This window comes from Musca autumnalis, unplaced genomic scaffold (genome assembly GCF_047663935.1).
Source record: "Musca autumnalis isolate F117 unplaced genomic scaffold, ASM4766393v1 scaffold_5, whole genome shotgun sequence".
In the NCBI taxonomy this organism is placed as follows: domain Eukaryota; kingdom Metazoa; phylum Arthropoda; class Insecta; order Diptera; family Muscidae; genus Musca; species Musca autumnalis.
In genome coordinates, this window is record NW_027412088.1 from 174,593,085 (window position 1) to 174,608,076 (window position 14,992).

General features: G+C 37.8%; 1 protein-coding gene across 2 annotated transcripts in view; it reads left to right on the forward strand.

Annotated features, from left to right (window-relative positions):
* LOC141404970 (uncharacterized) overlaps window positions 1-14,992 on the forward strand; it is a 1,496,028-nt gene that overhangs the window by 255,276 nt on the left and 1,225,760 nt on the right. For both annotated transcript variants that reach the window (XM_073988846.1, XM_073988845.1), the window contains one exon: window positions 11,514-11,627. In XM_073988846.1, the coding sequence (XP_073844947.1) occupies window positions 11,514-11,627 (114 nt within the window). The remainder of the gene's footprint in view (window positions 1-11,513; window positions 11,628-14,992) is intronic.

Genomic DNA, 14,992 nt, shown 5'->3' on the forward strand with positions numbered 1-14,992 from the left:
TTTTTCAAAATTTCCTAAATTGCGAATTTTTAAACATTATTTTTTTCAAAAATTTTGCCCAGTCGTTGATTTTTAGAAAAAAAAAAGTTTTCCATAGTCGTAGACTAAACAAGTGAGCAAAGTCTATAGTCGGGACGGGGCCGACTATGTGATACACTACACAACTACCCCTGTGCATATGCTTTTCACTGTTAAACATTTCTTTTATGCAATATAATCCGACTACCCCCAAACATAATATGCCTCTTTCTCTCTCGGACCCCCATAAGCAACCAAAATTTCGTGACCATCCCATCAAAATTACGACCTGTAACTTGATTGCAAAAAATTGAAGAATTGGATGCATAACCGACTATTGTGGTATCTCCCTTGTTTGACCACCTTCGCCAACCTGCTTTACACCAATGTAAAGGTAATATTTTCTTCTTCCTTTGACAGGCTTTGTCGTTGGAATACCCCTACTAGAAGCCAATATATTCACAAAGAATAAAACTTTGAATTTGTCTCCAAATGAGTTTTTCCCCATTCCGACCCCTAAATATTATCCGACTATCACCAAAATCAATAGGATTCGCAGCAATTCCCAAAAAATTCGTGACGATCCGATCAAAATTGCGACCTGTAGCGTGATTACAAACAAATCGGAAAATGTGATGCATTACCGACTATTGCGATAGCTCTGTTGTTTGAGCAGCTACGACAACCTACTTTACATCGTTGTAAAGGTGATATTTTCTACTTTTTGCTTTTGATATTCCTCTTAAAGAAACAGAGATATTGGCTTTGAAATAAAATGTTGACTTTTCTCCAAATAAGTGTTTGCCCATTCCGACCCCTAAATATTATCCCACCATCACCAAAACCAATAGGCTTCTTCATCTGTGGGACCCCCATTTACCCTCAAATTTTCGTGACGATCCAATCAAAATTGCGACCTGTAGCGTGATTTCCAAAAAAATATAAAAATGGGATGTATTACCGACTTTTGCGATATCTCCGTTATTTGGTTACCTACGCCGACCTAGTTTGCATCATTGTAAAGATGGGATCTTCTTCTTTCATAGTCAGGCTTTGCTTTTGGAAATTTTTCAACCAAAGCTGTGATATTTGTCAATATAAATAAAATCGCAAAAACGAAAATTTGGGTTTTATTTGCTACTATTGCGATAGCTTCGTTGTTTGATCACCTACGAGCACCTACTTTACATCATTAGAAAGTTGGTATACCCCATATAGAAGCTGAGATATTCGCTTTGGAAAAAAACGTTGTCTTTTTATCCACCTAAGTTTTTTGCCCTTTCCGATCCCTAATTATTATCCGACCATCACCAAAATCAATAGGCTTCTTCCCCTCCGGGACCCCCATCAACATCCAAAATTTCAAATCATCAAAATCAAAATTGCGAACTGTAGCGTGATTACAAGGTTTAGATGGACAGACGGACAGACGGACGGACACACATAGCAGATCGACTCAGCTCGTCGAGACATTCATTTTGGTATATATAAGTATGGGTCTACGACCATTATTTCGATGCGTTACAAACTTTTTGGCCAAACCAACTTATAATACCCTCCCCACATAGTGGTGTAGGGTATACAAATCCCATAGTCGTGAATTTGTTAAATATATTAATCTCAAAAATTCCCAGTAGTCGTGGATTTTTAAAATATTGTTTCAAAAATCTCAGAAAAACTTCATAAATCGTCGATTTTTATAAAATATTTTTTTTTTCAAAATTTCCCAAATTTTATATTTTTAAACACAATAAATGGGTACCTTTGGCATAGTCGTAAATTAAAAAAAAATAAAATTTGCAATAGTCGCGGGTTTTTTAAAAATATTTTTCTCAAAAATTTCCGTAGTTGTGGGTTTTTAAAAATATTTATTCCAAAAATCTACCATAGAAGAGGATTTAAAAAAAAAATCTTTCAAAAATGATCATAGTTGCAGATTTGTTTAAAATATTTTTCTAAAAAATTTTCCATAGTTGCAGATTTTTTTTTTAAATTTTTTTCTCTTAAAAAATTTTTTGATCCTGTGATCGTAATTTTTTAAAAAATATGTTTCGTTTATTACGACGACTTTTAACTCGTCTCTACGAACGACCTTTTGCTCGTCTATAAGGACGTCTTTGAGGTTCGCCTATAAAGACGACTTTAAGGCCCGCTTACAAAGACGATCTGATCTAAAGGCTCGCCTATAAAGACCTGACGCTCGTCTATAAAAACAAAAAAAAATGGTTCTCGATTTTTTAAAAATAATTTTAAAAACTTCCTATGTCGTGGATATTTAATTTTTTAATTTATGAAGACCTGAAGCTCATCTATAAAGACAAACCAAAAATTCTCATAGTCCTCGTTTTTTTTTCAAAATATTTTTAAAAACTTCCTAAACCGTGGATATTTAATTTTTTTTAATTTCCCAAAGTTTGCATTTTTAAACCATATTTAAAAAAAAATTGGCATAGTGGTTTAGAATTAAAAATAAAAATTTCCCATAGTCGTCGGTTTTTCAAAAATATTTTGTCAAAAAAATTCCCATTATCGCAGTCTTTTAAAATGTTTTTTTCAAAAATTGCCCATAGTCGTAGATTTTTTACAAACATTTTTCTCAAAAATTCCCCTTAGTCGTGGATTTTTAAAAAAATATTTTTTCAAAAATCTCTTTTAGACGAGGATTTAAAAATAATTTTTCAAAATTCAAAAATTTCCCATAGCAGCAGATTTTTAAAAAATAATCTTCTCAAAAATTTTGCATAGATGAGGGTTTTCTTTAATATTTTTCTTAAAAATGTTCCATAGTTGCAGATTTTTTTTAAAAAAATATTTTTGGAGGGTTGTCGTTTTTTGTGTGACGACTTCTATTTTGTTTTTCAAAATAGTCAGGCTTAATCCCATAGCCGTTGTTTTAATATTTTTTTTTTCAAAAATTTCACGTTTTTGTGGATTGATTAAAATTATTTGTTTTATCCCATGATCGTAATTTTTTAAAAATAATACGCATGATCTATAACGACAACATTTTGCTCGCCTATAAGGACGTCTTTAAGGCTCGCCTATAAAAACGACCTTAAGGCTCGCTTATAGAAGAATTCGGCACGTCTTTACTCGCGAGCAAGCAAAGAGAGTTTCTCTCTCCACTCACTAATTGAAAAACCATGCACTGAGAATAGTGTGTGCTCGAATTGCTGTTGTTGTGTGCCGATTTCTGGCTTATAGAGAACTGAAGTACGTCTATAAAGGCAAACTTTAGCTCGTCTATAAAGGCGACCTAAAAAACTTTTCTTTATTACATCAATTTAAAATTTATAAAGTCATTTAATAAAATATCGTTTAAGGATCTTTAAAAAGTGTTTTAATAAAAAATCTTCTGCCATTCTTCCCAAAAATTTAAAATTTTCTAGTAAATAAAACACACACTTACAAACATGGTTTTCACTCTCATAGTTCATACATACATGCATATATATGTATGAACGTAAAACCAACCACATGTGGAAAATATATCTCTTTTGTGTAAAAGCAAAATTTGTATCTTTCTTGAGGTTTTGCTGCTATTAATTTTTCTTCCTCTTCTTCACTACTTGAAAATGGCTTAAAAATGTGTGGTTTCCAACTAAAAACTTAAAGAAGAATAAAGTGGATTTATTGCAATTCCCGTTAGTTGATGCAAAAGAAAGCTGTGTCGGAGAAAATTTCTGGGATATGTAAGTAAACAAATGTGCGTGTATAGGGTGTGTAGGTTGCCTTTTGTCGATGCTCGTATCATAAACAATTTACTTTCTATTTATTTTGGCTTAAAGGATTTGTAATTTATATATAGCAAAAATTATTTAACAAATTTATAGTTGAACTGTTGCTGCGCTTTCGTATTCTTAAAGAAGAGCCACATAAATCCTTTTGCAAATGTGGAAAAAACACAACATTTTTATTTCTTCTGAGAGGCTTTGGGGTTTGGCTTTATTTCGAATTGTAATTGGAATATGTGGTTGGATTTTTTTTTGGGTCATTTAAGAGGGTTAGTTCAGATATAAATTAAATTCTTTTTTTACTACAATATTATTTATTTTTTTATTTAATTCTTTAGTAGTATATTCCTAACATCGGACGTTAATGCGTTGCTGTCGTTTTTAGATGCTCTTGTCAATAACCTGTTTTCTTTTGTTCCTATTGTCAGAAAACGCATCTCTTCCGGTTCGGAACCATGGTTGAAAAGTCGATCTACTATGTTATCGAAATCACTACGAGATATGGCATATAGGCACTATTTGAGTTATCCTACCCAATCAAATTGGTTAGCATACTGTGGCCTTAGAAACAGGGCCAAGTCTGTACTTAGAAGTGTACGTAGGAAGTATTATATGCAATTTTTTGGTAGGCTTGGACCGACACAAATCTGGAGTCATCTTCGTGCTTGTGGTGTAGTTGGTGTTGACAATCACGATGCTCATTTTGACGCTAATGCATTAAACGATTTTTTTACAGAAAGTAATGGTGATAGAGATGTAGGTAGTTTAGAGTTTGCTGATGTTGATGGGCAAGTACATACTTTCTCATTTAACTGCGTTTTTGAATTTGATGTTTTTGATGCTTTACAGCGTGTTAAATCACAATCAGTTGGTGTAGATGGCATACCTGTAAAATTTCTAAAACTCATTTTCCCATATATATCAAGATATATGACTCATTTCTTTAATGCTATATTTACTACTTCCGTCTTCCCCAATGCGTGGAAAGTAGCAAGAGTTGTTCCTATCCCTAAAGTTAAAGGACTTCATACGATTGAAAACATGAGACCCATAAGTATATTACCAGCGCTCTCTAAGGTGGCGGAGCACCTTATTAAAGAACAAATTCAAATGTTTCTTGATAACCGTAAAATTATCTACAACTGTCAATATGGCTTCAGGCGTGGTCTCAGCACTACTTCTCTTTTGGTTGACCTCACGGATCTAGTTAGGGAGACAATTGAAGGAGGCGACAGTGGTATTCTCGTTGCTTTGGACTTGTCCAAAGCATTTGATCGAGTAGATTATTCAACGCTGATTGAGAAACTAAGAACTAAATATATGTTTGATCTAACATCATGCAAATTGATTTCCTCTTACTTAACAGGACGTTCCCAGTATGTTTCTCTTAACGATAATGCTTCCAGAAGGCGTAATATATATAGTGGCGTACCCCAAGGATCCATTTTGGGCCCACTTCTTTTTATTCTCTATATGAATGATATTGGTAGTTGTATTGTTAGCAATGAATGTCGTCCTTTTTTGTATGCGGATGATATTCACTTATTTTTCAGTGGTAAGACTGTTTCTCAATTAGAGTTAAATGTGAATAATACCTTACGAGCTGTTTCGAGTTGGTTGCAAAACAATCATTTGGTAGTTAATGTTTCCAAGACCAAAGCTATGCTGTTTGGACCTATTTGTCGTGTTGATAGTAGTTTGAACATACATATTGATGGTTTGGCGATTGATTTTATTGATCAAATAAAGTGTTTAGGAGTTATTATTGATTCTAAACTAGATTTTTCTGCACATATTGATGCTTTATATCCTAGAGTGATAAATATGCTTCGCAAATTGTATGCCACAAATATTTTTTTGCCCTTCTTTGTGAAAAGAAATCTAGCGTATTCTATGCTAATATCATTAATTTCTTATGGTATAGAAGTCATATCAGGAACAACAGACGAAAATTTGATTAAATTAGAGAAACTTTTTAATATGATTGTCCGATTCGTTTATAATCTGCGTAGGTCACAACATATTTCTGTTCATGCTACCAATTTTTTAGGAGTGCCTTTTAAGATATTTGTAGAACAGCGTGTTATTTCATTCCTCTATAAATCTGTCCTTTTAGACCTGCCTGGCTTGTTACGAGAACGACTATCTTTTTCCAGATATACGAGGAATGTGCAGTTAATTTTTCTGCGTTTTTCCTCAACGTTGTACGAAAGATCATTTATTGTTCGCTCTGTACGTTTATGGAATCATCTTCCCCCTGAGCTGCGCCAATTTTCTTTTTCGCGTAAAGTATTTCGTGAGAAGTTTGAACATTATGCAATCGGTAGAAGCCTGACTTGAATAATGGTCGATCTGTATTGATTTTAATGTCTTGATATTATCAACAATAGGTTACAAACAGAATAACTTATACATTTGGCTGGGGAGCCTTTTTGCCTTTTTTCATCATAGTTTTGTTTAGAAATATTACTTAAGTGTTAATAATGAGTTTAAGACTGTTTTGTAATGCTATGAAGTATGATTTTGTAGTAGTTTGAGCGTTGCGATACATATAGGCTTGCTAGCTTCTTCATCGCAATACACATTATAAATAAATAAATAAATAAAATAAATAATTATTGAGGTTGTATTTGGGGATTTCTGAGTGAAATCGGACACTCTCTCAAAGTGAGGTTTTTGATTTCCTTAATTTTTTGCTGTGATGAAGCTGCTGGTAGCAAAACATTTCAGTATATTATCGGATTTTTTTTACTAACGGTACCATAGATATCGCGCCTTGAAAAAGTCAAATTCTTTAAAAACTGTAGTTGTTGTTGTTATAACAGTGTTTGTTATTATGTTTGTATGTTCGTTCATCTGTTCAATCTGGCTCTGGGTCTATCTCCAGTTCCAGGAAAGTGGCTGCTTCGGTGGGATGTAACCACAGCTCCACTGGAGTTAGATGAGTTATTTTGGCTGGGCAGTTGAAAAGGTGTTTTGTGTCGTGCGGGCCCATGCCACATACTGGGCAGATGTCATGCACGGCGCGGTCGATTTCCGCCCAATAAGAATTTAGGCAACTGCAATATCCCGAGCGTAGTTGAGCCATAACTACTCTAGTTTGTCGTGGCAGTTGACGCTCCACAGCTGCAATAGATGGGGGATGTATTTCGAGGACTTTATTCACACAATAATTGCTTAAGGCCTTGGCAACTGCTTCCAGGTGAATACTATTTAAACCTGCTTGATATGCTTGTTGATCTAGGGGTTCTCTCCTGTATCGTTGGACCTCTCCCTCTAGAGCATGGATATCCTGATCTGCCTGTATGTGTCTTGCCTACCCACAAGATGGTGATTGGGATGGCTCACACGGTAACGAAAGCATCTCATTGTGTTGCTTTACTGGAAGAATCTTTGCCTCCTCATGTAGATGGTCCACTGAAGATTTGAGGAGGCACCCTGTTGCTGTTCTCAGGTCGGCATTCTGGCAAGTTTGAATCTTCTTCCAATTCGTATCACATAATCTCGGGAACCAGACTGGCGCCGCATAGCTTACCACAGACCGACCTATTGCGTTATATGTGGTCAACAAGGTTTCTTTATTTGCACCCCAAGTGCTGCCGGCTAGGGACTTGAGGACCTTGTTCCTACTTTTCAGTTTGTCGCAGGTAGCTGTGGCGTGCGCGCACGACGTGAATGTAGTGTCGAATGTGACCTTTAAAATGTTGGGGCAGTTTGTGGTCGGAATTCTGCTACCGTCGACCACGACATTCAATTCTCTTCCAAACTGCGCTGTCCATGTGGTGAACAGAGTGGCCGTTGATTTTGTGGCGGAAATCTGCATATTCCTCGAACGGAAAAAGGTGGTAAGATCGGTTAAATAGTTGTTCAGTCTCTCACAGATGTCATCAGAATAGGTACCCGACGCCAGGATCGTGCAATCATCCGATTGCAATACGATTTCGATGCCGTCTGGAGTGGGCGGAATACAGGGAAGTTAGAGGTTAAACAGTTCCGGAGATATCACCCTACCTTGGGGAACTCCCTGTTTCACTCTACGGGGTTTGAACTTCTTGTTCCTGAATTCCATGTACGACTGGCGTTCACACATTTAATTGACTATCCAACGTTTCAAGCTTGGTCGGAAGGTTGTCTGCTCAATATCCTCAAACAGCGTGGAGTGCCTGACTGTATCAAAGGCTTTTGATAAGTCAAGCGCCACCATCACTGTTCTATCGCACTGCCGTCACTGGTTGAGTCCTTGACAAATATGAGTGGTAATGGCGTGCAGCGCAGTTGTCGTGCTGTGCTGCTTACGGAATCCATGCTGATGATCTGCAACTTGATAGCTATTTCTGATACTGGGGAGGACTAAGGCCTCAAGGGTCTTTGCTACGGGCGACAAAAGCGAAATCGGCCTGTACGATTCACTTTTGCTGACATCCTTGCCGGGCTTCCGTAGTGGGACCACCCTGCCCATTTTCCAGACTTCGGGTGGATAGCGACAAGTTGAGAACTGACAATAGCGACAAGTGAGATACTCCCTCCCGACTCATCCAGCTGCTTCAAGATTACCATGGAGATTCCATCAGGGCCCAACGCTTTGGCTGACTTAGCGTTCCTGATGGCATTGGCAACATCATCCATTGTAATATGTGGTGGTTCCTCCTCGGCAGGAAGAGACCTGATGCGATGTAGTACTCTTCTCTTCGCCCTGTCACTCTCGGGGTGCTCGACAAACTGTCGATTAAAATAACTTGCGCACCTCTTCGGGTCAGTCAACGTAACGTGGCCAATCGTGACTGAAGTCCTATCTTCCCTTCTTCCAGGGTTCGAGAGTAAATTAACCGTTGCCCACAATTCACTCCTCCTCTAATTTTGGTAGGGGCTTCCTCATTGACCGTGCAAAACGTAAAGCTGTGAATCTGCTCAGCCAGCGCTGTACCTCTCTGGTCGTTTCCGAGGGCCGAATGCCACATCTCATGATGCGCATTATAGTCCCCCAGGACCAGACAATTATGACATTCCAAAAACGGGCTAATGTTAGGCACGTAATCTGAGATACAGCTATTTTTCGGCGGGATGTATACTTTCAGCAACTCTATCTCGGCAGTTCCACACCTGACTGCTACCCCCATACATTCCACGTACGGGTCATTAGAGACAGGCTCAAGCGAGATAGGTATGTATTGGACAGACTGGGGCAATAGGAAAGCTAATCCCCTACCTCCACTTCTGGTGCGATCTTTCCTTAGCACATTGTAACCATCACAATGTTGTAAGCTACAGTTGCTGTTGAGCTTGGTTTCTTGCACTGCAGCGACCTTGATGTTCTTCCGACTCATGAAATCTACTATTTCCTCGATCTTACCTGGGAGTCCGTTGCAATAAAATTGCAAAAAGGATGCATTCTCTCGGATTGGGACAACAACGGCTGGTGTTAAAAGCTGCGTGTGCGGTTGTTGTCGAGGGGACTGCGGGGGAGTTTCGTAGTCAGACGACGAGGGAGTTTCGTAATCCGACGACTCACTGGAGACTGTGTTCACGCAGCATGCAGCAACCGAGCATACAGTCTTGTTTCCTTTCTTGTGGACGGGACACAGGATGCTCAGGTTCCAATCGTCGGGTACGCGTTATTCCTGCCAGATGGAGCTAACTAGCTGATGCATACACCTTATCAGCGTATCGCCTCCGATTTTAAATAGCTCGGCTGCTAGGCTATCGGCTCCTGCTGCTTTATTATTCTTCAGCCGGTTGATGGCTGTTTTACCTCAACTTGGCCGGGCGGTATACATTCTATACCATCTTCTGGGATTGGATCTGTGGTATCATCGTCATCGCTACTATTGAATACCAGCAGATTGGAGAAATGTTCCCTTGAGCACGCTATCTGTATCTGTTACCAGATTACCTTGCTGGTCCTTACAGGAGGATGTGCCTGTACCAAATCCATCTGTTTGATGTTTCACTCTTTGGTAGAACTTTCGGACTTCATTCTGGCTCCTGTAGATCTCGATTTTTTCACACTCCCGCTTTTCCATTTCTCTCTTTTTCTTGCGGAAAAGACGTTTCTCTTCTCTCCTTTTCTACCGAAATCTCTCGGGTGCTCCACACGTTGCTACTGATTGTAAAGTAGCTCTATATGCCGCATTTTTTTTCTTCAGTAGCAGCACGACACTCCTGGTCATACCACCTCCTTTTCTCACGATATTTCTCGCGTTCACTACGCGTTGATACTGATTGTAAAGTAGCTCTATAAGCCGCATTTTTTTCTTCGGTAGCAGCACGACTCTCCTGGTCATACCACGAATTCCTTTGTGGAGGTCTCTGGTATCCAAGTATGGATTTTGCGGCTGTTTGCATGGATTGGGCAATATTTTGCCATTGTCCTGATATGTTATCGGGACAAGGAGTGCTTTCATAAGCAATTGGGCTGGTTGAGTGGAATATGCTGTGACTATCTGTTGTGTTTGCAGCCTATCGATGTCCAACTTCCGCGTTGGGTCTGTTCGTGCTTTATTTGCAGCGTTTAGACGAGTACGTACCTTTACTGCAACAAGGTAGTGGTCCGAATCAACGATCGTACATCCAACACGCTAGATGAATGTCTTCCATCTATCACAACGTGATCAATTTGATTACTTGTTCCTTGATCTGGAGACAGCAGGTGCACTTATGGAAAATCGAGATGATTAAATCTGGTACTGGTAACAACCATGTTTTTGCAGCTGCAAAGTCTATCAGTCTCATACCATTGTTAGATAGATGTTCCCGACTGTTGGGCCATAGGTATTCTTCTTTCCAATTTTGGCATTAAAATCGCCTAGAATAATTTAATGTCATGGGCAGGGCAACGGTCATATGTTTCTTCTTAGCGCTCGTAAAATATATCTTTGGCCTGTTCGTCCTTTTCTTCAGTGAGAGCATGAGCGCAAATAAAGCTGAAGAATTTAGCTTTTATTCGAATTGCAGCAAGTCTTTCATTCACTGGGGTGAAGGTGGATACCAGATGTTTTAGTCTCCGACTAACTACATTCCATGTGCAGATTCGCAGATCATGTCCTTAAACGTTTGCGGGGTTCGTCAACTTTAGAGGAGTTTGTTTTTCTTTTCTTTCATTTTTTCATAGTAGGCTGTTTTTTCTATTGGAGGGTTACTAACCCGACGCCCAAACCCAAGTTTTTAACGTTCTATGGGCGAACGCGCGGCACATGTTAGTTCACTATCTTTAACGGGTGTTAAATGCAGTTCTCCAGGTGTAACCACGGGGAGGTCAGTGTCCACTTGAGATGAAAAGAGGGGCCAAGATAAATCCTGGGCTTTGCCATGTTAAAACCGGTCAGGACCGTTCCTTGGTATCTTCCATCCCCTACATTATATCTATTTTTATTAATTAACTGGAACGGTTAGTCAAAAAAATCTGAAGATGTATTTAAATGTTTTGCTGATGAGCAGCATCACCGCAGCAAAAATAGAGATCCTCATTTACATATTGCGGCGTGTGAATACAATTAATTATTAATTATATAAAAAATTAATGAATAAAAAAATTTAAATAAAATTGTAGTCAACTGCTGAAATTAAAGGGCGCTGTGTCCACAAAAAATAGATGAAGTTCTGAGAACTAAATTCTCATATTTATTTGCATATTTGTATATCCTGTGCCAGTGTTGTTGAATTCCTTTTGTTATCAACTTTACCTACTTACCTATATTGTTTGACTCTTATTATACTGATAACGTATTTACTATTGTCATTTTTTCTGCTTGCCTCCTTTTCCAGTTCCACCTGAATCGATAACAATACTGGATCACAAAGGTGCTACAATAAAGGATCATATTTTGGGTCCATACAATGAAGGTGCCGTAATAAATATTACTTGTGTTGCTACTGGAGGTAAGTTCTGCCATTGTTATTGAGTCGATATGTTTTGTATTGTTTTCATTGTTATTGTATAAATACAATATAGGTTTCAGAAGAGGAGGAGAGAGAGAAAGAGCAGGTTAAAAAGACCGTAACAAATAAATAACAAAGGATTTAAATGTAACAATTTATGATGTGTGACTTTTTTTGTCAAATGTAACAAATCAATAGATTGTGGTGAAGACTTGAAGTATAAATGAAAAAGAAATGAATTTAAATGTGATAAGAACACAAAATAATAGAAATTGTAAATTCGAATGGACTTCATGTTGAGAAAATAAACATCCTGGTTATCTACAATCTTGCTCTCATGTCAGGTTTCCTTTTGAAATCCAACACCTTTTAAGGTATTTGCATTTGTAGTTTTAGGATCAATGTAAGACCTCCACTTTTCCACAGTATCTATAAAACAATGTCCTTTCTAAACCTTTGGTGGAAAACCCCTAATTCATTAACCTCCTTTGTCATAACCACCCCTTCACTTGGGATAACATAAATCCAATACAAATAAATCTTCAATATATTCCATAGACACACTTCAGTATCACTTTCATCAAACAGCAACAAAGCAAAGTTAAATACTTGAAAATCATATCATAAACACAACTTGGCAAAAGGAGACCAAATGACAGAGACACACAAACACACACACACACACACACTCCGACTGATGGGGACAAACTTAGTGACAGCTTCACAAACAAAAAAAAAAAAAACAGAAATAAAGATACAAATAAATAAAAAATTGGAAATACAATACCCTTGTATGCGTGACAAAGACATGACAACAAGAAAACACAAACACTTTGTCTCCAAACTACACCCCCCCCCCTTGGTTCCCCTTATATTGGCATGGCGTCTAACACCAACAAACTCTCAGCAAACATTGGGCCATCGGATCAATGTTAAAGATTTTGCTTATGCCAAAGCAATAGCATGACATATTTGTAGGATAAGTGTAACTGAAACCCTTTGTCATTTTGTTTTATTTTTTTTTACTTATTATTCAATTCCTTTTATTGTTTGCGTGTTGTTTTAAACAAACAATAAGGGAAGTTTATGTTTTCTTTAAATATTTTTTTCTTATCTTATCTTAGGTATAAAAGTGTCTTAAAGGGGGTGTGAGAATTTTAACTTAATTTTCAAGAAAGTAGAAAGAACATGAATTTCGGGAGAGGGCTTCCAAAGATCTCGTCCTTAGATGTTAAGTCAACGTTTAACATCAAATTACGGATGTCTAAAAGTAGGTGTGAGGATTTTGACTTAAAGGACAAAAATCTCGCATTTTACACGAACCCTAGAGAAACAATCAACAGTTCTTGTAGACTTTTAGAAATGTCCAGCATACTAAGAAGTATTAAGTATTATCTTTAAGTATTATCTATACCTGAACTAAGGACAGATATTTTGAGGTCTTGATCTTCTGTGTTAACTCAATTTTAAAAGCAAAATTGAGAGATGTTCACCATCACTTGATTTCCATCAAAATTTGGGCCTTCCTACTTTTCCCTGAACTATCCATCCTCAGGTTCGTATTAAAAATACAAAAGCGTCCTCGCATCTTAACATAGGACGCCACATTTTTCTGTGAGACAACCTCTGGCGACGCTTTCGTTTTGCATCCAAATTGCAATGGATTCCCAAGTAATATCAAAGGTATAGTTGATGCCTCGCAGGAAACCGAGATCAACAACACCAGCATCTTACAAAATTGCGATGTGATTTTAGGAATATGCCAACAGAATTTCCAATTGGGAACACATCATAACTCATTATATTCTAAGAGTCAAATTAATGATCGGTTGAAGGACTTAAGGTTAAAGGGTTAAATCGGATTCGGCAAAGGAACAATTAGCTACCCTCGGCCTTTAGGATACCGTTACAAGTTAATATGGTCAACAATGTGTCTCATGAAAATAATATTCGGAGTCTTTAAAGACGAACTCAACGAAGTCTTTATAGAAGAGATGAAGGGAGTTCTTTTAGACGAGCTGAAGGGAGTTTTTTAGACGAGCTGAAAGGAGTCTTCATAGACGCCCTGAAGAAAGTCTTTATAGACGACCTGAAGGGAGTCTTTATAGACGACTTGAAGGGAGTCTTTATAGACGACTTGAGGGGAGTCTTTATAGACGAGCTGAAGGGATGCATTATAGGGGAGGTGAAGGGAGTCATTATAGGCGAGCTGAAGGGTGTCATTATAGGCGAGCTAAAGGGTGTCATTATAGGCGACCTGAAGGGAGTCTTTATAGGCGAGTTGAAGGGAGTCTTTATAGAACAGCCATAAGGAGTCTTTAAAAACGAGCGAAAGTGAGTCTTTATAAAGGAGCAGAAGGGGAGTTTTTATAGACGAGCTGAAGGGCGCCTTTACAAATGTATGTAGTCTTTGTAGACGAGCTGAAGGGAGTTTTTATGGACGAGCTGAAGGGAATCTTTATAGGCGAACTGAAGGGAGTCCTTATGTGCGACCTGAAGCGAATCTTAATAGACGACCTGAAGGAAGTTTTATAGAAGAGCTGAAGGGAGTGTTTATAGACGTGGTGAGGGAGTCTTTATAGACGAACTAAAATGTGTCTTTATACGCGATATGAAGGGAGTCTTAATAGACGATCTGATAATTTTGTCCAAAATTTGATTCTCCTAATGTTTTCTTCATAGATCTAGATTGATGCTGACTATATCGGCCCACTCCTTCGAGAACTTCTCGCACAAAGGTTAATTTTTTTTTTTTCTTAAATGGATCGAACCATAAATCTCGAAGCCAGCGAGCGATTAGGTCCAAACATTGCACATCGTAATATTTCTTCTAGCCATAGATTAGGCTTGAATATGGACTATATTGATCCACTCCTTAGGATGCGAGCCAAAGGAAATTTCAAAACTTTTTGCAAAAGTGCAGTTCAATGGTAAGTGTCAGATCGTTTAGATATTTTTTAACGAAGGTTGTCCTTGCAATGACGTTCTGACTAAAGAAGACTTTAAAAGGGTCATCTGATCAGCGAAGAACTTTAAAAAAAGTTCTTACTATAGAAAACCTTAATAAGGTATTTTGTCCCGATAAAACTTTAAGAAGGTCTTCTGTCCAAAGGATACATTTAGAAGGTCTTTTGTCCATAGAAGATCTTCTGTTCAGTGGAAACATTCAAAAGATTTTCTGTCCAAAGATGACCTTAAAAAGGACTTTTGTTCAAGCAAAACATTTAGATGGCCTCTCTGACCTTCAGAAATATTCAGTTTTCAAAAGATCTTTTGACTATAGAAGACCTTTAAAATGTCTCCTGTGTAGGGAAGACCTTTAGAAGGTCTTCTTACGAAGGTCTCCTGAACATACGAGAGCTTTA